This window comes from Salmo salar, chromosome ssa10, assembly GCF_905237065.1.
Source record: "Salmo salar chromosome ssa10, Ssal_v3.1, whole genome shotgun sequence".
Lineage (NCBI taxonomy): Eukaryota > Metazoa > Chordata > Actinopteri > Salmoniformes > Salmonidae > Salmo > Salmo salar.
In genome coordinates, this window is record NC_059451.1 from 106,382,211 (window position 1) to 106,406,916 (window position 24,706).

General features: G+C 41.9%; 1 protein-coding gene across 1 annotated transcript in view; it reads left to right on the forward strand.

Annotated features, from left to right (window-relative positions):
* The window catches only part of LOC106561381 (protein O-mannosyl-transferase TMTC2), a 192,744-nt gene extending 174,626 nt beyond the window's left edge, over nucleotides 1-18,118 (forward strand). Inside the window, exon 12 of the mRNA XM_014125269.2 lies at nucleotides 14,842-18,118. Within this exon, the coding sequence (XP_013980744.2) occupies nucleotides 14,842-15,021 (180 nt within the window). The 3' untranslated portion in view covers nucleotides 15,022-18,118. The remainder of the gene's footprint in view (nucleotides 1-14,841) is intronic.
* Nucleotides 18,119-24,706: the final 6,588 nt, after the last annotated feature.

Consider the following 24,706-nt stretch of genomic DNA (forward strand, 5'->3'; position numbering starts at 1 on the left):
AAATGCTTTAACACATTGGAGAAAGCGTGAGTGGGAATTCCTGGTCAGGCCAGCCTTTACTTTGGCCCCGGTCACTGTAGCCAATGTGTTTTCTTACATCTGTTAAGGGATACGCGGGGCTCTCTAAGGGACAATGAGATTATTCCACAGGCAAGTTTGATTTATTTATCAATTTAATTCCCCCTATGAGAGAAGAGGCGATATTGGACATATTGTTCCCATCGAAATGCTCATGCATGGAGCATCACTCATCTAACCTTGACACTGGAAAAACAGAGATGATGAGTGTCTGTGACCGGAGCAGAACAGCCCAGAGCAGAGCAAAGCACAGCTGAACATGACTTCTACTGCAGGTAACACAGCTCAGATTACTGTGGACAAAGCAAGACAAATGGCCAGACAATGGGAGAGGGTCTGTGGTTTTATGTCCAGAACTCCAGGACCTCATTCATGACTAGATGACCAAAAATGCCTTAAGTGTAGTTCACTGTCACCATGACATAAGCAGTATTTTAGGTTGTATACCTTCAGAGTAACGCTTCTAGGGCCAAGGGTTAAGTGGTCAGACATACAGGTAACTGCCAAAATAAAGGAAACACTTGAGTAAATGAGGGATACTAAGTATTCAAAGCAGGTGCTTCCACACAGGTGTGGTTCCTGAGTTAATTAAGCATTAATTATCCCATCAAATCAAATTGTATTAGTCACATGGGCCGAATTCAACAGGTGTAGACCTTACAGTGAAATGCTTACTTACAAGCCCCTAACCAACAATGCAGTTTTAAAAAATATGGATAAGAATAAGAAATAAAAGTAACAAGTAATTAAAGAGCAGCAGTAAAATAACAATATCGAGACTATATACAGGGGGGTACCGGTGCAGTGTCAATGTGCGGGTGCACCGGTTAGTTGAGGTAATATGTACATGTACAGTGGAGCCTCCTTTTTAATAGTTGCGAGCTTACGCCACGGGCCTTAGAGGTCATTTTTGGTTTTGTACGGTAGCCTGTGTCACCTCTTCATTGCTCCAGGCCAGTGCAAGGGGGAGTTAGAGCACTGATTATGCTTTTGGGTCCTACTGTGTCTCTAACTGACAAAGAATGGGCGACATAAACCTAAATAGAAACTGATAATTGTGCACGACTTCAGTATTACTGTCACGTTCTGACCTTAGTATGAGGTCAATTTTCCATAGTAGATTGGTCAGGGCGTGACAGGGGGGTGTTTTTGTCTATGTATTTGGGGTTTTCTGTTTTCTATGTGGGTTGTCTATGTTGTATTTTCTATGTTGGTGCCGGGTATGGTTTCCAATCAGAGGCAGGTGTTTTTCGTTGTCTCTGATTGGAATTCATACTTAGGCAGCCTGTTTTTCATGGGGTTTTGTCGGTGGTTGTTTTCCGTTTCGTTGTTTGTACCTGACGGGACTGTTGTTGGTCGTTTTGTTATTTTGCTAAATGTTTTCATTAAAAGTAATATGAACACTTCACACGCCACATTTTGGTCTCCTTTAGATGACCCTTATTACAATTACTTACTAAAACTGTTGTTACACTAAGGTTTTTATTATTTGATTTTGTTAGGATTATTTTGCTCTTACTGTAGTACTGTAGGCCAATCCCGACTGGTCACATTGTACAGCGCCTGAGTGGCACTACGCTCTAAAGCACTGCATAGCTGTGTAAGCTGTGTTGCTACAGATGCTGGTTCAATACCTGTGCTGGCCTTCACGGGGAAACCCATGAGATGACTACGTTTTGGGGTTTTCTCCCTCTAAAAACAGAAATAAATAATTATAAATAACAAACTGGCTTTATTTACAAATTTGTAACAATATCTCACCCCATGTTCAAGAATGGCCTTTTTCTCGCTTATTTTACATTATTTGAAAATCTCCAAAATATTTAAGGAACATTGCACTAATAATGGAGCTGACAAGGGAAACGGTCCCGATGTTCTGTTCTTAGTGCCAGTCTGCACGTTCAAACTAAAATAATGTAACTAATAATGGAGCTGACTAGGGAAACGTTCCCGATTGTCATAATTACAGCCGTGTTGAAGAGACCAAACTGCAGCAGGTGAAATGTAGATACTCATCTTTTTAATATATAAGAGCAAAGTATCTACGGGGAAAAACAATAAACAAAAAAACAACAACATGCTAACAGGCTACGTACATACCAAAAACTAGCAGTGTTAGCACAACCACCCACAACCCCAAGTGACAAACATACTCCTAATTATATGACTCCCAATCAGGAACAACGATAACCAGCTGTCCCTGATCGGGAGCCACACAGACCCACATAGAAATACAACACCCAGAACACACATACACAGACATACTCTGCCACGTCCTGACCAAAACTACACAACAACACCCTCTGCTGGTCAGGACGTGACACCGATGTTCTGTTCTTAGTGCCAGTCTGCACGTTCAAACTAAAATAATGTAACTAATAATGGAGCTGACTAGGGAAACGTTCCCGATGTTCTGTTCTTAGTGCCAGTCTGCACGTTCAAACTAAAATAATATTGGAACAAAGTTGTCTAATGAAGGCAAACAAATTGTTGCTTACTGGAAAATACTCTTTCTGTAACAGTGCCTCTAGCCGGAGGGGGGGTGTGTGGAATCAGGAGCAGGAGAGCAGACCGGTTCCAGGAAAACAAATGTTTATTACAGGCGGTCCCAAAGGAACAGCACAACCACAAAGGGAAACTGCACAAAATGTAGTATCCACCCACAGGGAATGGATTGAGTACACACAGAGGAGAAACCTGGACTCCGTTAACTAATCGAGCAAAAATGTCTCACGGTAAACAAAACCCGTGGTGCAGGCACGCACCCCTTTACAGTACAAATCAGTAGCAATCCCGCACACAGCCTAACCTGCAGCGGGGAAATATAAACCAACCGAAATCAGTACAACAACAAGACACAGGTGTGTAAAACCAGACAGTACTAAACGAAAAAGGAAAATGGGATCGGTGGCAGCTAGTAGGCCGGTGACGACGACCGTTGAGCACCGCCCAAACAGGGAGAGGAGTCACCTTCGGTGGAAGTCATGACAGTACCCCCCCCCGACGTGCGGCTCCCGCAGCGTGCCGACGCCGGCCTCGAGGATGACCCGCAGGACGAGGTGCAGGGCGATCCGGATGGAGGCGGTGAAACTCACTCAGCAGAGAAGGATCCAAGACGTCCCCCACCGGCACCCAGCATCTCTTCTCCGGACCGTACCCCTCCCAATCCATGAGGTACTGCAGGCCCCTCACCCGACACCTGGAATCCAGAATGGATCGTACCGTGTACGCCGGGGCCCCCTTGATGTCCAGGGGGGGGGCGGAGGGACCTCCCGTACCTCAGCTTCTTGAAGCGGACCAGCCACCACCGGCCTGAGGAGAGACACATGAAACGAGGGGTTAATACGGTAATAACGGGGGAGCTGTAACCTTAAACACACCTCGTTTATCCTCCTCAGGACTTTAAATGGCCCCACAAACCGTGGACCCAGCTTTCGGCAGGGCAGGCGGACGGGCAGGTTTCGGGTCGAGAGCCAGACCCGATCCCCAGGCGTGAATACTGGGGCCTCAATGCGGTGGCGGTCAGCGCTCGTCTTCTGCCGGGCCTCGGCCCGGTTGAGGTGCTCCTGGATGGCCTCCCAGGTCTCCCACGAGCGCTGTACCCAATCCTCCAACACAGGAGCCTCGGTCTGGCTCTGATGCCATGGTACCAGGACCGGCTGGTACCCCAACACGCACTGAAAAGGCGAAATGTTCGTTGAGGAGTGGCGGAGCGAGTTCTGGGCCATCTCTGCCCATGGAACATACCTCGCCGACTCCCCTGGTGGAAGTCGTGACACTTTCAAACACACATGGTCACGTTGTACAGCGTCATTATGGCTATTAGCAGGGCTATATTTCGCTCACTGTCGTTTTTTTTTATGCCTTCCCGCTGTGGGCGTCTATTTCAGAACCGTTTCACGCTGCTCTGAGACAAGCATGGAGAAATGAAAATGTTCGGTTATATTCCATGATATTCTTAAAATATATTTGTTGACGGAATATAAGCAATATAAGCAAATTAGATTTCTCCACAAATAAATCATTCTAAATAACAAACTGGCTTTATTTAGAAATTAGTGAGAATGTCTCACCCCATGTTCAAGAATTGCCTTTTTCTCGCTCACGCTAGGTTAATGGAAAACGAAATCTCCAAAATATCGTTACTTTTTAAACAAAGCGATTATTATTATTATAAATTAATTTAGAATTATATAGAAGCCCCTTAGATATTTTCACAGACACTAACGGAAAATGCCACTTACATATTAATTTAGAGTCCTCCAATCCTCTAAATGTAATTATTGCCACGTCATTTAATTTTTTTACATTTATATATACTGTAGGCCTACCATAGGCGAAATGAGTATTGGTTACACTACAATTAGGATGGGAAAATGTTATGCCCCTTAGATATTAATTTACAATCCTCCAATCGTCTTATGCTGTAGCCTACCCCCGACCGTCACGTTGTACAGCGCAATATTTTCCATTCCATCCTAACAGAAACCCTGAGGGTTTTGTTTTTTGTTTTTCTCAGAATAGAAACACCATAATATTAATCAAAATAATTAAGCCAAATTTCTTCATCAATCCCATGTGCTATGTTATTACAAAAAAAGGTTTTAAATTCTCTAGTAATGCCAATATGGGAGACTATCAAATGCTTCTCAAAGATGCCCTCTGGTGGTCAAACTAGCACTAACTTCCATTAACGTAAAAATGTCTGACAATTAAATAATGTGCCATAGAATGCTGCAGCAGCCCGCAAGGTGTGCTGCAGTATGACACAACTTTTAAAGGAGGAACCACTGTAGGTAGAGTTATTAAAGTGACTATGCATTGATGATAACAGCAGAGAGTAGCAGCGGTGTAAATGTGATGTACTGGGGGGCATTGCAAATAGTCTGGGTGGCCATTTGATTAGGTGTTCAGGAGTCTTATAGCTTGGGGGTAGAAGCTGTTTAGAAGACTCTTGGACCTAGACTAGGCGCTTGCCGTGCGGTAGCAGAGAGAACAGTCTATGACTAGGGTGGCCGGAGTCTTTGACAATTTTTAGGGCCTTCCTCTGACACCGCCTTGAATAGAGGTCCTGGATGGCAGGAAGCTTGGCCCCAGTGATGTACTGGACGGTTCGCACTACCCTCTGTAGTGCCTTGCGGACGGAGGCTGAGCAGTTGCCATACCAGGCAGTGATGCAACCAGTCAGGATGCTCTCGATGGTGCAGCTTTAGAACCTTTTGAGGATCTGAGGACACATGCCAAATCTTTTCAGTCTCCTGATGGGAAATAGGTTTTGTCGTGCCCTCTTCACGACTGTCTTGGGGTGCTTGGTCCATGTTAGTTTATTGGTGATGTGGACACCAAGAAACTTGAAGCTCTCAACCTGCTCCACTGCAGCCTCGTCGATGAGAATGGGGGCATGCTTGGTCCTCTTTTTCCTGTAGTCCACAATCATCTCCTTTGTCTTGATCATGTTGAGGGAGAGGTTGTTGACCTGGCACCACATGACCAGGTCTCTGACCTCCTCCCTATAGGCTCTCGTCGTTGTCGGTGATCAGGCCTACTGTTGTGTCATCGGTGAACTTAATGATAGTGTCGGAGTCGTGCCTGGCCGTGGAGCCATGAGTGAACAGGGAGTACAGGAGGGGACTGAGCACGCACCCCTAAGGGGCCCCTGTGTTGAGGATCAGCATGGCAGATGTGTTGTTACCTACCCTTACCACCTGGGGGCAGCCCGTCAGGATGTCCAGGATCCAGTTGCAGAGGGAGGTGCAATCGAGATTGCATCATCTGTGGATCTTTTGGGGCGATATGCAAATTGGAGTAGGTCTAGGGTTTCTGGGATAATGGTATTGATGTGAGCCATGACCAGCCTTTCGAAACACTTCATGGCTACAGACATGAGTGCTACTTGTCGGGAGTCGTTTAGGCAGGTTACCTTAGTGTTCTTGGGCACAGGCACTATGGTGGTCTGCTTAAAATGTTGGTATTACAGACTCAGACAGGGAGAGGTTGGAAATGTCAATGAAGACACTTGCCAGTTGTTCAGCGTATGCTCGCAGTACACGTCCTGGTAATCCATCTGGCCCTGCGGCCTTCTGAATGTTGACCTGTTTAAAGGACTTACTCACATCGCCTGAGGAGAGCGTGATCACACAGTCTTCCAGGACAGCTGGTGTTCTCATGCATGTTTCGGTGTTATTTGCCTCGAAGCGAGCATAGAAGTAGTTTAGCTCGTCTGGTAGGCTTGTGTCACTGGGCAGCTCTCGGCTGTGCTTCCCTTTGTAGTCTGTAATAGTTTGCAAGCCTTGCCACATCCGAAGAGCGTCAGAGCCGGTGTTGTACGATTCGATCTTTGTCTTGTATTGATGCTTTGCCTGTTTGATGGTTCACCGGAGGGCATAGCAGGATTTCTTATAAGCTTCCGGGTCAGTGTCCCGCTCCTTGAAAGCGGCAGCTCTAGCCTTTAGCTCAGTGTGGATGTTGCCTGTAATCCATGGCTTCTGGTTGGGGTATGTTCGTACGGTCACTGTGGTGACGACATCAGCGATGCACTTATTGATGAAGCCAGTGACTAATGTGGTGTACTCCTCAATGCCATCGAAGGAATCCCGGTACATATTCCAGTCTGTGCTCGCAAAACAGTCCTGTAGCTTAACATCTGCTTCATCTGACCACTTTTTTATTGATCTAGCCACTGGTGCTTCCTGCTTTAATGTTTGCTTGTAAGCAGGAATCAGGAGGATATAATTATGGTCAGATTTACCAAAATAAGGGCGAGGGAGAGCTTTTTATGCATCTCTGTGTGTGGTGTAAAGGTGGTCCAGTTTACTCATTTAACATGCTGATAGAAATTTGGTAAAACGGATAAAAATTTTCCCTGCATTAAAGTCCCCGGCTACTAGGAGCGCCTCCTCTGAGTGAGCGTTTTCTTGTTTGCTTATGGCGGAATACAGCTCATTCAATGCTGTTTTAGTGCTTAGTGTGGTGGTATGTAAACAGCTACGAAAAATACAGATGAAAACTCTCTAGGTAGGTAGTGTGGTCTACAGTTTATCATGAGATACTCTACCTCAGGCGAGAGCAATAGCTTGAGACTTCCTTAGATATCGTGCAACAGCTGTTATTTACAAAACTACATAGTCGGCCGGCCCTTGTCTTACCAGACGCCGCTGTTCTATTTACATTTACATTTTTACATTTTAGTCATTTAGCAGACGCTCTTATCCAGAGCGACTTACAGTAGTGAATGCATACATTTCATTTTTTTCATTTCATACATTTTTTTCGTACTTGGCCCCCCGTGGGAATCGAACCCACAACCCTGGCGTTGCAAACACCATGCTCTACCAACTGAGCTACGGGGAAGGCTGTTATCCTGCCGGTACAGCGTATAACCAGCCAGCTGTATGTTGATAGTGTCGTTGTTCAGCCATGACTCCTTGAAGCATAAGATATTACAGTTTTGAATGTCCCGTTGGTAGTTTAATCTTCTGCGTAGGTCATCTATTTTATTGTCCAAAGATTGCAAGTTTGCTAGCAGAATGGAAGGAAGTGGGGGTTTGTTTAATCTTCCGCGTAGGTCATCTATTTTATTGTCCAAAGATTGCATGTTTGCTATGTCATGACGTTGGCCTCTTTTGGTACAGGGAGGACAGTTGACCCCCTCCCTTTTGCACCACCACCCAACCTACCTTCCCCCCCAACCCAGGCCCTGTGTGTAAAGGGTTGTAAAAACTCTAAAATTCCAGTAGAGTCTCTGGCCACATGGCCCATAGAGAGACAAAGGAAATTCGACACATAGCGACATGTGTGTTCTGGAGAAGGTATGGAAGATTGGTGAAGAATCCAGCTACGAACTGATCCGCTTGGTACAATTTTGTGATACTCAGAAGAGACAATATAGCCATATTACCATAAAACAGTTTATATAATAGACTCAGCTTGAGACTTGCATCATAATGGGTGTATAGAATGTATAAATAAGGATGAAGCTTTTATAATACATTGAGATGCTATTGTACTGATGTTAATGTGATAGAATTGTATTTCTGTAACCAAGTCTAGCTCAGTCATCGGCCCGCCCCCCAGGGACACATACAGGACCAGGCGTCATTTGACAAGCCTGTTCTATGGGCGCTATAAAACACCCCCTGATTTACATTTCCCCAGACCAGGCCCCCACTCCATGGCCAATAGGTTTTAACATCCAATTCCTCTACTGAAAGTGAACCATACCATGTGGTTAACTTTTAGACTATTGATACCGACAGAATAAGAACAAGTCTTTGATATTAATTATTAGTCTGCAGCTAAGTAAATTATATCATCGAACGCGAAGACCAACGAAACATCCATTCTAACCGAGAGAGAGAGAGAGAGAGAGAGAGAGAGAGAGAACGCAGAGAAAACTCCCCAACAAAACCGAACTCTCCAGCAAGAATCAGAACGACACACTGAGCGTAAATATATATTGATTGCAATTGTTCCCGAATGAGTGAGCCTTCAATTGTCAATTGTTAATATTAATGAACTCTGTGTAACTTCTCAGCTGGCCGTTTATGACCCATTGTCTAACAGACCAGCCATGCCTGTTAGCCATTAGCGCACATTACTATACCAATCCTTTGTGACGATAATTACTGTTTATATGTTTTCTGTTAATTACTTAGTGTAGTAAATAAATGATTTTAAGACAATTGATGTATGGATGATTTTAGTAAAGACTGGGTTCGTGCAGACACAACAATTTACGACGTTTGGAATGAGACTGGACTAAAGGTAAAATACACCATTTAAACCAGAAGATAATCGGCCTATACTAAAATAGAATATAATATTATAGTACAGGAAAGTTATATTAGGAAAATTATAGCTTTGTAATCTGAATATTCTCCTTGGTCCCCCGATCTCCTAGTTAATTACTATTAAACGATTAATCAGTTTAATCGCGTGATAATAATTACAGGGAGCTAATTGATAAACATATCTTCAGTTTAATGGTACCCCCAAAGACACGACAGCTAGCAGAATGGAAGGAAGTGGGGGTTTATTCGATCGCCTACGAATTCTCAGATGCAGCCCACCCTCCGGCCCCTATTTCTCCTCCTCCTCTTCATGCAAATCACGGGGATCTGGGCCTTTTCCCAAGAAAGCAGTATATCGTCAGACTCGCTAAAGAAAAAAAAGGATTGTGCTAGTCCGTGGTGAGTAATCGCAGTCCTGATGTCCAGAAGTTATTTTCGGTCATAAGAGACAGTAGCGGCAACATTATGTACAAAATAAGTTTCCAAAAAAGTTTCAAACAACGCAAATATCATGTAAATCGTCTGCCTTCTTCTCATGCTTAGGGCCATGTATAAAAACAAATGCCCAGTTGCCTATTATTTTGGCTACCATGGTTAGAAGATGTGCACTCGGTGACTTTGAAAGAGGGCTCTCAAAGGAGCATAGGGGGTTTAAACACTGAGGTTAAATAAGAACTGGAGACTGTGTCCAAGATGTCTGACCGTTGTTTTCAAGGTTATCTGTTTTTCTATTTGTGTTCTGTATTTATTATTCATTTAAAAAACATTACAATACATTCATAACAGATTTCACAGCACACTGTGTGCCATCAGGCCCTTACTCCACCACTACCACAAAGGTACAGTTCAAAGTCAATGTGTATGTATGTGTATAGTACGTATGTTATCGTGTGTATGCATGTCTCTGTGCCTGTTTGTGTTGCTTCACAGTCCCCGCTCTTCCATAAGGTGTTTTTTTTTATCTGGGTTTATTTTTTTCAATCTAATTTTACTTCTTGCATCAGTTACTTGATGTGGAATAGAGTTCCATGTAGTCATGGCTCTATGTAGTACTGTGCGCCTCCCATAGTCTGTTCTGGACATGGGGACTGTGAAGAGACCTCTTGTGCCATCTCTTGTGGGGTATGCATGAGTGTCCGAGCTGTGTGCCAGTAGTTTAGACAGACAGCTCAACATGTCAATACCTCTCATAAACACAAGTAGTGATGAAGTCAATCACTCCTCCACTTTGAGCCAGGAGAGATTGACATGCATATTATTAATATTACCTCTCTGTGTATATCCAAGGGCCAGCCGTGCTGCCCTGTTCTAAGCCAATTTCAATTTCCTAAGTCCCTTTTTGTGGCACCTGACCACACGACTGAACAGTAGCCCTGGTGCGACCAACCTAGAGCTTGTAGGACCTGCCTAGTTGATAGTGCTGTTAAGAAGGTAGAGCAGCACTTTATTATGGACAGACTTCTCACTATTTTTTTTATTACAAGATTTAGTTGAGGTTTAGGGTTTAGTGGATGATTTGTCCCAAATACAATTCTTTTAGTTTTTTAAATATTTCAGACTAACTTATTTATTGCCACTCGTTTTGAAGCTGACTACAGCTCTTTGTTAAGTGTTGCAGTGATTTCACTCGCTGTAGTAGCTGATGTGTATAATGTGTATATGTGTATATACACAACATATGTATATGTTGAGTGACGCAGGTCATTAGTAAAGATTGAAAAAAGTAAGGGGCCTAGACAGCTACTGTCGTGGAAATTCTAACCAGAAAAGAAGAGAGACTGTAGATTTTTCAAACAACAACCTTTTTTAAAGAATTGCAATTCTGGAGCGGTTGACAATCTCTCAAAAGGTGCAGAGTTAAGAGCCCAACGAAATAGAGTTGGGTCTCAGCTTTTATTATAAAAGTACAACCCCCTTTGGGTGGTGTGAATACCAGACAGAACAACAGCCGTGAGGAAGCACTGGTTGGTGACCCCAATGTACAGCCAAAGGACTATGAGAAGCTACGGTTGGCCTGTGGTGAGGTCATGTTGATAAATGTCACGCCATTTCTAAATGCTCATTGTCTCGACACTGTTTCTAAAAGGAACAGAAACCATTTGTCTTGCACGTCTCTCACAGCTTACTCCAGTCTACTGCTAAATTTGGCCTTAAGTCCAGAACCATGAGTCAGTCACTTAGACAAAGGGGAGTGTTCTAGCAGAGGGAGCAAGTCACATTAGTACATTGTGACTTTAGTTAAATGCATAGATACACTGGATAAACGTTATAACAGTAATTTTGCCACCATCCTGCCCTGTGGAATGCCTGATTCTGCCTGGATTATGTTGGAGAGGCTACCATTAAAGAAACCCTCTGTGTTCTGTTAGAAAGGTAACTCTCAATCCACAATATAGCAGTAAAGCCATAACATATACATTTTTCCAGCAGCATACTATGGTTGATAATGTCAAAGCTGCACTGGAGTCTAACAAAACAGCTCCCACAATCTTTTTATTATCAATTTCTCTCAGCCAATCATCGGTCATTTGTCTGAGTGCCATGCATGTTGAATCCCCTTCCCTATAAAATGTGCTTTTATTTACTGTAAAATAACATTGTATCCGGTCAAACAATTTTTTTCTCCAAAAGTTTACTAAGGGTTGGTAACAGGCTGATTGGTTGGCTATTTAAGCCAGTAAAAGGTGCTTTACTATTCTTGAGTAGCGGAATGACTTTTGCTTCCTTCCAGGCCTGAGGGCACACACTTTTTTGCAAGCTTAGATTGAAGAGATGGCAAATAGGAGTGGCAATATCATCTGCTATCGTCCTCAGTTATTTTCCATCTAAGTTGTCAGACCCAGGTGACTTGTCATTGTTGATAGACAAGAGTAATTTATTCACCTCTTCCACACTGTGAATTCGAGATTATGGTATTCAAAATTACAATGCTTGGATGTGTAATGTCAGCGGTTGTTGCTGGCATGTCATGCCTAAGTTTGCTAATCTTGCCAATGAAAAAATTATTAAAGTAGTTGTCAATATCAGTCAGTGTTGTGATGAATGAGCCATCTGATTCAATGAATGAGGGAGTTGAGTTTGCCTTTTTTCCCAATATGTCATTTAAGGTGCTTTAATAGATTTAATAGTTTTTACAGTAAATTTATTTTACAGTCAGTTTCATAAATATGTCAACTGCAGTGTCTGGTTGCTCCTCATTACACACCACAGACCAGTAAATATTCTTTACATCAACTCTCATTCGCATACGTTGATTCATGGACGGTCTATATCCAGGTTGCAATCCGGTTTATACAGACCAACATCACATGCACACTAGCACTCAGTGCACAAAGGGAGCAACGTGAGCAGCGACGACGTCATGAAAATAAAGTGTGTGTGTGTGTGTGTGTGTGTGTGTGTGTGTGTGTGTGTGTGTGTGTGTGTGTGTGTGTGTGTGTGTGTGTGTGTGTGCGCGTGCGCGTGTGCGTGTGTGTGTGTGTGTGACTCAGTCACCAGATCTCAACCCAATTGGGAAATTTTGGAGCAGCAACTGAGACAGCATCAACAAAACACCAAATGATGGAATTTCTCGTGGAAGAATGGTGACACATTCCAGACACGTGTAGAATCTATACCAAGGCACATTGAAGCTGTTCTGGTGTCTCGTTGTGGCCCAACACCCTATTAGGACATTTTCTGTTGGGTGTTTCCTTTATTTTGGCGGTTACAGTACCTGTATCTATTATTAGCTAGCACACAACATGATTTGGAATTACTAGTCCAGTTTCTATTAGTTCCACACAGTTGATGTTGTTTCATCAATTACAACATGCAAGGTGAAAAATATTTTTGTTTTAAGGACATGAATTGAGTCCAGAGATTTAAGTTCTTCATGTCAACTTTTAATATATCACCAAGACGCTGTTGTTTATACTAATGTGCACAGTGGGGTCTGTTCATAGACACTTTTCCCCTGCCATGCTACAGTACTGGCAGCAGCATTACTCCACAGTGGTTTATGGTCCGAGGGGAAGAAATTAAGGCTTTTATACATTTTTGGTGAAATTTGTGAAAATGTCAAACCATGATGACATAAACACATGGTGTTTCATGAGGCAAATACCTATGTGTGATAATTACTTATAAATCACAAAAACAGCAGAATTATATTCTATGACTTTACAAACGGTTATTGGTATTTTTATTGAGACAGATTACATTTGACAAATAGCATATCAGAAAAAACTATCAGAAAATAATCAATGCATGTGCAGTTCAGCAACTCACCCAGTATGTGTCATTATTTAGTTAGAATTAGTTTGATCTCTCTCATGACATGCTCTCAAGTGAACTTTACATTCAAAACAGTAATTAATCAACCATAATATAAAGCCATATGTTATTACTCTGTAACAGTAGCGTAACTACACAAGTACAAATAATTATGTTCCAAATGAATATGAGACGTGAGACACTTCCTTGGTCTCACGTCTCTCTGGATTGTTTTGATTTAGATTGGGATCTGAACACTACTCTCCTACGATCCCTGGTGACACATCCCTTGAACTGACTCTGGTATTTTACCTCATGGCATCAGCAGGAAAATGCATTAAAAGACATTAATCCATGTGTCCCACTTCAAAGAGCTGGGTTCAGATGTGGAGCCCCAAACAGAGGGACATGGAGAAGTCCTGACACCAAGCCCCTGAGGAGGGCACTATGGCCTGGGCGGTCTAGATGGCTGGTCCAACAGCATATCACTACTGTCACAGTATGCTGTGGAACTTTGGAGATTGGTCCTGTTAACTGAGACAGATTTAGTTTAAGGTCTGAAAAATGACTACTTAATCCTATTGGCTGACTGAATTAACCTACAGTATCATGACATTTGTCCTCTGTTTTGGCAATCAGACATTATTGTAATAGGTCAACTGAAAGCATGTTGAGTAGGCCTGTACGATAGAGGTTTGAGTATTCTGTATTGAGGTAGAGCTTGGTTTCAGGCAATAAAATGGCTCCATTCTAGTCAAACAACCCCACCAATTTCTATTTGATTAAAACTGTTCTGCTACTTTATTTAAACTTTTGTCACGGTCGTGATAATGGACGCATGTGTTGAGTTCCACATCTTTATTTGCAGTGAAAACTTAAACAATAAACATACAACGAACTTGAACTACGTGGTGCTGAATGCACTCACACAAAACAATATCCCACAAACACAGGTGGGAAAAAGGGCTACCTAAATATGATCCCCAATTAGAGGCAACGATTACCAGCTGCCTCTAATTGGGAACCATACAAACCACCAACATAGAAATACAAACGCTATAAACCCCCCTAGTCACGCTCTGACCTATACACCATAGAGAACCCAGAGGGCTCTCTATGGTTAGGGCGTGACAACTTTAATCGTTGTCCTATCAATATTTTCTCATGACTTGTTAGTGGACTGTCATGCCGTCTCTTTCGAGAAGTGCTTATCCTTATTAAAAAATGGCTCCGACAAAGTCTAGATTCATAAACTAAGTAGATATGACATAACTTGCATTATTTATATCCAAACATCTTTTTATGGCTGTCAGCCTTGGGATGTTATAACATTCAATATGATCTATGCAATTAATTCCACAGTCAAAACAGAGGCTGTTAGTAGGAGGTTAATAAAGTGTTTTAATAAGCTAACAGCTCTGGGGGTTCTGTACTGTAGGAGAATGTTACTCTCCTGCCAATTCTGTTACTGCCTCAATAGGCCTGACTGTGCTCTCAGCACTCTACTCCACTCCCAACCACATACTCACTCCCCTTCATATCCATCTCTGACTGTTACAGTGTCTGCTATTACTGAAGAGACCATTCAGAGTGACATTTGAACATTTCTATACTGCTAGAAGAAATGGTGCTACAAAGAACCAAAGATAAGCAGTGTTGCCTTCTGTGAGATGTGATTCTGAGAATGACTGCACTGAACTGTCCTGCTCTTGTGTTCCAGTACCCAGCAGCCCTGATGAACCTAGGGGCCATTCTCCATCTCAACGGGAAGCTGCAGGAGGCGGAGTCCAACTACCTGCGAGCTCTGCAGCTGAAGCCAGACGACACCATCACCCAGTCCAACCTGCGCAAGCTGTGGAACATCATGGAGAAACAGGGCCTCAGGACCATGGGGCTGTGAGTTAGCTCTCCAGCCAGCCATCTGTGCAGCAGGCCTGGGGAAGAAGTGGCCTGCTGCACCCTCAGAGGAGAGGGGGAGGAGAGACTGGGAAGGTGAGGAAGGGGGAGGACAGCAAAACGCTCCTAGTGACTGTCTGTTGTGAGGAGCGCTACATTTGGATGATGACTTTCTGGAACTTTGTCCAAAATGGGTGCTCTCCCAGGATCTGTGATTCTTGACCAGAGCACTTAACTTGAAGTGGGCCATAGGTACAAACTTGATATTTTGTGGTTAATTAGGTTTTGAATTAGTTATAGATGCTTAAAAAGTATTTTAGGACGTTTGTCCTGGGACAGTGCAAGATTAAAAGTGTGTGTGAGTGACAGGAAAAAAAACTTCCCAAGGCGCTGCCCTCTGAATCAGGAGCAGTGGAGTAGAAGTTACTTTTACTCACCGTCTAATTACGTTTTTCGTCTGAAGTCAGTTCATTGGCTTCTGTGCATATCAGTGAAACTCGTGGCATGGTATTGGAGTTTACAGCTTTATCAGTTATGGTTTGTTCTCAAATTCAACACACCCACTGGGTACAGACATCAGTTTAACTAGTCTAGTTTAGATTTTATTTACATTTGGTTGAGTTGTCAACTAAGATGAATTCAACGTGAAATCAACAACAACAAAATCACCATGTTATTGGATTTAGGTAAAAAGTTGAGTGAAAATAAGACAATTGCCTTACGTTAACTATTTTCAAATCCAATCTGTTTTCCACGTTGATTCAACGTCATCACATAGAATTTGGGGGTGGAAATGACATGAAAACAACCTTGACTCAACCAGTTTTTGCCCAATAGGCAACTAGTGGAGGTCAGGGTTGATTCATTATTGATTCTGATTGCCTATGAGATTTCACTGATTTGACATGTTGTTGGATATTGAGACCTAGAGCACCATGCCTGCAAACGATATGTAGCAGATTGTTGAGCATCATTGAATGATAAAAAGGGAACCCACTGATATAAAAAACACTTCCACAAGATAAAACAATGTGATACCTTATAAATGGGACACCTGCCCTCATGTTACAGTCATGGAGAGCTCAGAGTATTTCCCACCCTTAAAGATATGGATCCATAGAATATTGTTGCCAAAAAAGACAGTGGTAGTTGTGAAATAAAATGCCAATACATTTGTCAGAGGGAAAGGTGAAATGACTTTGAATTGAAGGAAATGTCTGTCATTATTTGGAAACTCTATTATACCTTTCTAATTGAAGGTGTGAAACTATTCCATGTAAATGTAGCAGAGAATTTCACATTCCTTCACTAAGCTTGTTGTTTCATAGAGAGACATCACATGGCTCCTGTGTAGGAAACTCATGTGTCCTTGGATATTTGTCTTAGAGAAAAGTAATGTGTTATGAAAGGAAATGGCCAACTAACTTCCCATGGTACTAACATTAGCCCCTATAAGTTAGCATGCTAGTTGGAGGTTTGGACATTACCAGAGAACTGAGGACTTCCCGTTCCTTGGTGATTCTTACTGATGTGTGCTGATGACCTGTGTTCAGACATGATTAGAGGACAGTTGGATGCCATTACTGATGACTGAAATCTCCTAACCAAAATAGCTGTCTAATCGATGCACTCCTTTACATAACAATGCACAGCCATAGTCTGTCTGAGGGAATCTTTTTATGTAATATTGCTTTGAAAACGTAAATGTTATTTTATTTGTATGTATACATGAAGTTTAATATATACAGTAAAAAGCCACATACATTATAATGGAGACAATAGTCTGACTTGCGAGGGAAGGTCAGTGCCCAGCAGGTTCAGTATCTGTAAGATATGAAGTATTTTCCATAGTATCAAAACATAATGTTCTCTCACTCTTCTCGGTCTTAAACGTCCATTTTGTATAAATTATGTGTAATTAACATCTACTTGGTGCTTGTCATTAAAACATTTACCACCGTTTATCAACTGTATCTTACATTTGGAAGGAAGAAAAAGTATTTTGGAGATGATCCCGCTATGACATTTATGTTTATTGTAAAGAAGCCCACAGCCACCGGGCGGTTTAATATTTGTAAGTTATTTCTTTGTGTTATCTTGGCATATAAACCAGCTGGTACTGTGTTATCTTTTTAAATGTATGTTGAAGGAAGTTCATAAGATAAATATTGATCCATTTCCCTTCAAGAAATGTGATATACCTGTACACGTTTGTCTGGAAGACTTTACCTTGCATTATGACTGAAAAAAAGTATTATACAGCTATTTGATTCCTAACCCCATTTTCTGACAGGTGTATCTTGATTATGCTAAGATATTGCTGTTGATTTAAAAAAAAATAAGTTCATCATAGACAATAAATTCAATGGCTACCAAAAAGTCAAAAATATTAAAATATTGCCATTTCTTTTGCTGTCCACTTCTCTGCAGTCACCCCATCCATCCGATGTCATATCCAGTGCTTTATGAAGTTAGTAGTCTGATAGTTGCCTTGTTCTTTCTTGAACAAAAAAAATGTATGAGCCCTGTTCCACTCTGTACGTAACCTCTATTCTCATGTCTGTCTGTCAGTATTGGAATCACAGCATGGCAATGTGTCTGGCTGGAGCTGGATGGTCTTACTGGTTGTTACAGTGCTGACGATTGTGATGGTCTTGACCATACAGCACAACACTGTACAACACTGTGTTGTATATAGCTATGGTCACCATGTCTATCTGTCTGGTATAGTGAAATGTTGAACTAGGTTATCACAATTAACTATTCTACCTTCACACCTTCCACCCCACTCCCACAACCCCCCATCACAAGTTGTGCTAATTTCTCTTGTGTATAAATTGTTTATGAACAAAGTATAGTATGGATGAAGATGGAAATAAGTGTTCCATTCTGTCTCTCTGCTCAGGGATTTCAAGCGGTGGGTTGTATTGCTGAATCATACTCACGGAGCACTCGGAGAGTTTACTAAATGAAAGTTTTATTTTTTGAAAGTTGTTGTATTTGTATAAATGATCAAGATTTGTAGCCTTTCCTTAAACGATGCGCCAGAATAAACTTTCCCAATGTTGCTTTTTTCCACAATAAAGTAATGGTGTTCTGCTTTCATTGTCTGTCTGAGTATTTTAGGGGGACAGTTTTGGAGAGTTCATTTTACATTTACAGTACTTTAGCATGTCACACTTAGCCTCAAAAACAATATTCCCATGACGTCCTTCTATATACTGATATACAGTGTATTCGGAAAAAACAAAATCCACGTTTTGTTACGTTACAACCTTATTATAAAATTGATTAAATTGTTTTTTCCCCACATCAATCTGGACACAATACCCCATAATGACAAAGCAAAAATAAGTTTTTACAAATGTTTGCAAATGTATTAATTATAAAAACCTGAAAATATCACATTTACATAAGTATTCAGACCCTTTACTCACTACTTTGTTGAAGCACCTTTGGCAGTGATTACAGCCTCGAGTCTTCTTGGGGATGACGCTACAAGCTTGGCAGACCTGTATTTGGGGAGTTTCTCCCATTATTCTCTGCTGATCCTCTCAAGCTCTGCCGGGTTGGATGGGGAGCGTCGCTGCACAGCTATTTTCAGATCTCTCCAGAGATGTTCGATCGGGTTGAAGTCCAGGCTCTGGCTGGGCCACTCAAGCACATTGAGACTTGTCCCGAAGGCACTCCTGCGTTGTCTTGGCTGTGTGCAACAGGGTCGTTGTCCTGTTGGAAGGTGAACCTTCACCCCATTCTGAGGTTCTGAGCGCTCTGGAGCAGGTTTTCATCAAGGATCTCTTTGTACTTTGCTTCGTTCATCTTTGCCTTGATCCTGACAAGTGTCCCAGTCCCTGCCGCTGAAAAACATCCCCACAGCATGATGCTGCCACCACCATGCTTCACCGTGGAGATGGTCCCAGGTTTCCTCCGGATGTGGCACTTAGCATTCAGGCCAAAGAGTTGAATCTTGGTTTCATCAGACCAGAGAATCTTGTTTCTCATGGTCTGGGAGTCTTTAAGTGCCTTTTGGCAAACTCCAAGCGGGCTGTCATGTGCCTTTTACTGAAGAGTGTCTTTCATCTGGCCACTCTACCATAAAGGCCTGGTTCTTGGTCACCTCCCTGAACAAGGCCCTTCTCCCCGGATTGCTCAGTTTGGCCGGGCGGCCAGCTCTAGGAAGAGTCTTGGTGGTTCCAAACTTCTTCCATTTAAGAATGATGGTGCCCACTGTGTTCTTGGGGACCTTCAATGCTGCAGCTATTTTTTGATACCCTTCCCCAGATCTGTGCCTTGACACAATCCTGTCTCTGAGCTCTACGGACAATTCCTTCAACCTCATGGCTTGGTTTTTGCACTGTCAACTGTGGGACCTTATATAGACAGGTGGGTGCCTTACCAAATCATGTCCAATCAATTTAATTTACCACAGGTTAGTAAATCAAGTTTTAGAAACATCTCAATCAAGTTGTCGAAACATCTCAAGGATGATCAATGGTAACAGGATGCACCTCAATTCCGAGTCTCATAGCAAAGGGTCTGAATACTTATGTAAATAAGGTATCTGTTTTTATTTGTAATAAATTTGCAAACATTTCTAAAAAACTGTTTTCACTTTGTCATTATGGGGTATTGTGTGTAGATTGCTGAGCATTTTTATTTATTTAATCCATTTTAGAATAAGGCTGTAATGTAACAAAATGTGGAAAAAGTCAAGGGGTCTGAATACTTTCCGAAGGCACCGTATACAGTCCGTAGGCATAAGGCATATTTACCTCCTATTTACAAAGGGTATCAGACATAATGGGGTGGTCTTACAGGCTATGGAAAAAGGTTTTACAAGGCATTTGAAGTTTCCCCGCAAATTTGCTAAAATGTGTCATATAATCAGCTCAAACTGATCTCCTGCTTTCATCTTTGTACAACACAAAGGGGAAGTAAACATTCCCATATGGAAGGGAAGGGTGGGTAACACAGTGTCTACATGTGGCCTGCCTGTCTCGCCCCCTCCTTCCCCACCCCATACCTCAGACCCCGCTGACAAGCAGAAGTCCTACCCAGTAACCCTCCAGACATGGGATCAGTCTTGTGATGTTTCTCGTGTGTGAGCCTGATGGCCACTGCATGATGTGAACACCCCATGGTGACCAGGGTTCCTTATTCCTTATTCATTCAAAATGTCATGTGCAAAGGCCATTGTCATTGTCTGTTCCATTTTGGAACTCTATTCTCCAAATGCAGGTGTGCTCTTATCATGACAAATCGTGATCAAACATGTCATAAAGCAAGGCTGTGGACATTCCAATCCCTTTCAGATGCTAACCATATGATATGGTTGACTTGGACACCATTCTATAAATGCACAAGCAGTTAAAATACGTTCTGTACATGTGTGGTGACTGCCATTAGAGTGGAAGCCTATGTTGCGAATGCCAGTTTAAACACATTTTTATTTGTCACTATTTTCTATTGTGGCTAATGCTTTCTCCATTTGCTCCACTCACGTCTGCAAATTAATTAAAACGTTAATCCGTCTCCTCGCTGCCAAAAAGTGAGGTAATAGTTCTGAAATGAGAGAAACAGACACACATGTAAAGGGTGTTCACGCACAATATCTCCACATCATAATATTTCTTCATTTGCCTAGCTATATACCTATCAGTATTACAGGTATTTATATACCACTAATACTCCATCAGGCATTATTAGCAAGGCATTACAAGTTGAGGACAGATGATAACAGATTACATCCAGTAATGCCATAAAGATGTTATGGTCAATAATAGCCAATAATAGTAAGTATAGTCACTTACTAGGAGAGCAGTGATGCGCTTGGCCATTTTTCATAATAAATGTATTGTTCGCTGCTGCCATATGGGAGCTTTTGTATGCACACCTACATGACAGAGCATATTGAGAACCTTGTATTCTAGCCATGTAAAATGACCACGACGACGCTTTAAACGTTATAATGAAAAAGGTCTGAACTCACTAAAAAACTTTCCATCTCTGAGGAGCACATCTCATGCGATCTGATATCCTGCTTCTCTATCAATAAATGCACATTTTCATCAGGGCATTAAGCATTAAGTCATGGATTCCCTGTGTCCAGCACCCAAGGAAATACATCACATCTGTCTTCCATTTTCATGACCTACTTCATCACGTTACGATATTGCCTTTTGCATCCAGAGGAGTCCGAGGAAGAGAGGGGCTTACCATTTCCTTATGAGGGTCTTTTTCTTATTATGTTGTTATATGGCAAATCTGCCAGCTGTTATCAAGCAAATATTTTGCGGAATGCGCCGGTGACCTATCGGGGCTTTGATCTGAGCGGCATGGGCCAGCCGCTCGGAGCGAACATGCGGCGTCTTTAGAACGGGTCGCTGTGCGTGACGCATGGAAGTCTTTCCCTCTGGACCCAATAGCCATTGTTATTGCTTAACAGAAGAAGCATTAGAACGAGGATTAGGCACGAAATGCTTGACTCAACAATAAGGTATCTACCTCTCCAAGACACTGCTTCATATTATTGAAGGGTCTTTTTTAGCTTCAGGAAATTGCATTTCTTTTTGCATTTCTGTGGAAATACTCCTCTCAATGCTCTCTGTTCCACAGGTAGCAGAGGTACATTATCAGTTGATAAAACATTTTCAGGCCCTGGGGATCAAAGATGCTGGAATGATGGTAGGCCCTCTCTTCCTCTGCTTTGTAGACAGTGTCTGAGCTAGGGTTGCAAAATACCATGAACTTTTAATACATTTCCTGGTTTTCCTGAAATCCTGGTTTTTGCAACCATAGACTGACTCAGAACTAACTCAGTACAGGGAAACCAACAGAGAAAACCATGCGTTTTGAACAATTAATCCATTCCATAAATAGTAGTTATTGTCCTAAATGCTTGTGAAGATAGTCTTTACTGAAGTCACATGAATCTGTGGATCAATACCAAACACTGCGGCAAATGTACCTATAGCTAAATGTAGTCTACTTTTGAATTTCACAGGCCACCATCTGCCTAAATACTTCCCTTATGTCAAATAAAGCATCTTAGCTGAGAGTAGAGGACGATTAAGTCTTTCCGTAGTAGGGCCTGCAGAATCATCTCTGACATGCTATATTGTATGATTTTTATTTTTTTATTTAACCTTTATTTAACTAGGCAAGTCAGTTAAGAACAAATTCTTATTTACAATGACGGCCTACCCCAGACGACGCTGGGCCAATTGTGCTCTGCCCTATGAGACTCCCAATCACGACCGGTTGTGATACAGCCTGGAATCGAACCAGGGTCTGTAGTGACGCCTCTAGGACTGAGATGTAGTGCCTTAGACTACTCGGGAGTGAACTTGGGCGGCCCGTTGCTATAGAAACGATCAGAAACTAAAAGTGACACCACAGGTCTTTACAGATACAACAACGAGAGCGATGAGAGAGGTATCTTGTCTTTACAGATACAACAGCGAGAGAGATGCGAGTGGTATCTTGTCTTTACAGATACAACAACAAGAAAGATGAAAGGTATCTTGTCTTTACAGATACAACAACAAGAGAGATGAGAGAGGTATCTTGCCTTTACAGATACAACAACGAGAGAGATGAGAGAGGTATCTTGTCTTTACAGATAAAACAATGAGAGCGATGAGAGAGATATCTTGTCCATTGTGAAGTAGCACTCTTAGTGGTGGAGGTTTCCGTGATGAGGCAGTAAGATGGTAACGGTGCAATGCTCAAGTTGAGGCATTTAAGTTTCAAGTTTTATTGTCATGTGCACAAGTATAGTGAAATGGCTTTCTTGCTTTTTCAACAGTGCAGTAATCAATATCAGTAGTACTATAAAATAAAGTAAAGTAGAACAAAAACACACCAGAAAGTAAGTAAGCTATATACGGGGTCAGTTCCAGGGTCAGTGCCAATACCATTTTTACCATGTGCAGGGATACTCGAGTAGTAGGGGTCGATATGTATAGGGGTAAAGTGACTAGGCATCAGGTTATATGATAAACAGAGTAGCAGCAGCGTATATGAAGATTGTATGTGAGTGTGTGTGCAGAGTCACTATGAATGTGGGTGCATGTTATCTTCTCTGGGCTAGGTGGGACGTGACCGTCCCACACTATTCAACAGCCAGTGAAATACCATGGAGCGAAATACAAAACAGCAAAAATCTCATAATTTCATTTTCTCAAACAATCAGCTATTTTACACCATTTTAAAGATAAGACTCTCATTAATCTAACCACATTGTCCGATTTCAAAAAGGCTTTACGGCGAAAGCATAAAATTAGATTATGTTAGGACATAAACTTCACAAGAAAATCCACATAGCCATTTTCCAAGCAAGGACATAAATCATAAAAACCAAAAGTACAGCTAAAATATTCACTAACCTTTGATGATCTTCATCAGATGACAGTCATAGGACTTCATGTTATACAATACATGTATGTTTTGCTCGATAAAGTTCATATTTATATCGAAAAACAGCATTTTACATTGGCGCATGATGTTCAGAAAATGTATTCCCACCAAAACCTCCGGTGAATGTGCACATCAATTTACAAACATACTCATCATAAACGTTGATAAAATTTACAACAGTTATTGAAAGAATTATAGATACAATACTCCTTGACGCAACCGCTTTGTAAGATTTCAAAATAACTTTACGGAGAAAGCACATTGTTCAATATTCTGAGTACATAGCTCAGCCATCAAAGCAAGCTATACAGCTACCCGCCAAGTTCTGGCATCAACAAAACTCTGAATTAGTATTATAAATATTCTCTTACCTTTGCTGATCTTTGTCAGAATGCACTCCGAGGACTCCTACTTCCACAAGAAATGTTTGTTTTGTTCGAAATACTCCATATTTATGTCCAAATACCTCCGTTTTGTTCGTGCGTTCAGATCACTATCCAAAGGCATAACGTGCGAGCGCAGTACCAGAGACGAAAAGTCAAAATGTTCCATTACCGATCGTAGAAACATGTCAAACGTTGTTTACAATCAATCCTTAGGGTATTTTTAACATAAAATGTTGATAATATTCCAACCGGACAATAGCGTATTCATTCAAGAAGAAAAAGAAGGAGGGGTGCGCTTTCGGGCTCACGCATCACCAAGCCCTTTGTCCTCAGGCAGTCCACTCATTGACTGAGCTACTATTCTCTGCCCAGTAACAGGAGAATGATGGAAAAACTTTCTGAAGGCTGTTGACAGCCAATGGAAGCCTTAGGAAGTGCAACGTGACCCCACAGACACTGTAGTTTCGATAGGGATTCAAAAGAAGAGCTACAATTCTCAGATTTCCACACTTCCTGGTTGGATTTTTTATCAGGTTTTTGCCTGCCATATGAGTTCTGTTATACTCACAGACATCATTCAAACTGTTTTAGAAACTTCAGAGTGTTTTCTATCCAAATCTACTAATAATATGCAAATATTTGACTCTGGGCCCGAGTATTAGGCAGTTTACTCTGGGCACGCTTTTCATCCGAAATCGAAAATACTGCCCCCTATACCCTAAAAAGTTATGTGTGTGTGAGCAAATTAAGTGTGTGTATGTGTGTGTGTGTGTGTGTGTGTGTGTGTGTGTGTGTGTGTGTGTGTGTGTGTGTGTGTGTGTGTGTGTGTATGTGTGTGTGTGTGTGTGTGTGTGTGTGTGTGTGTTGGAGTGTCAGTGTGCGTGT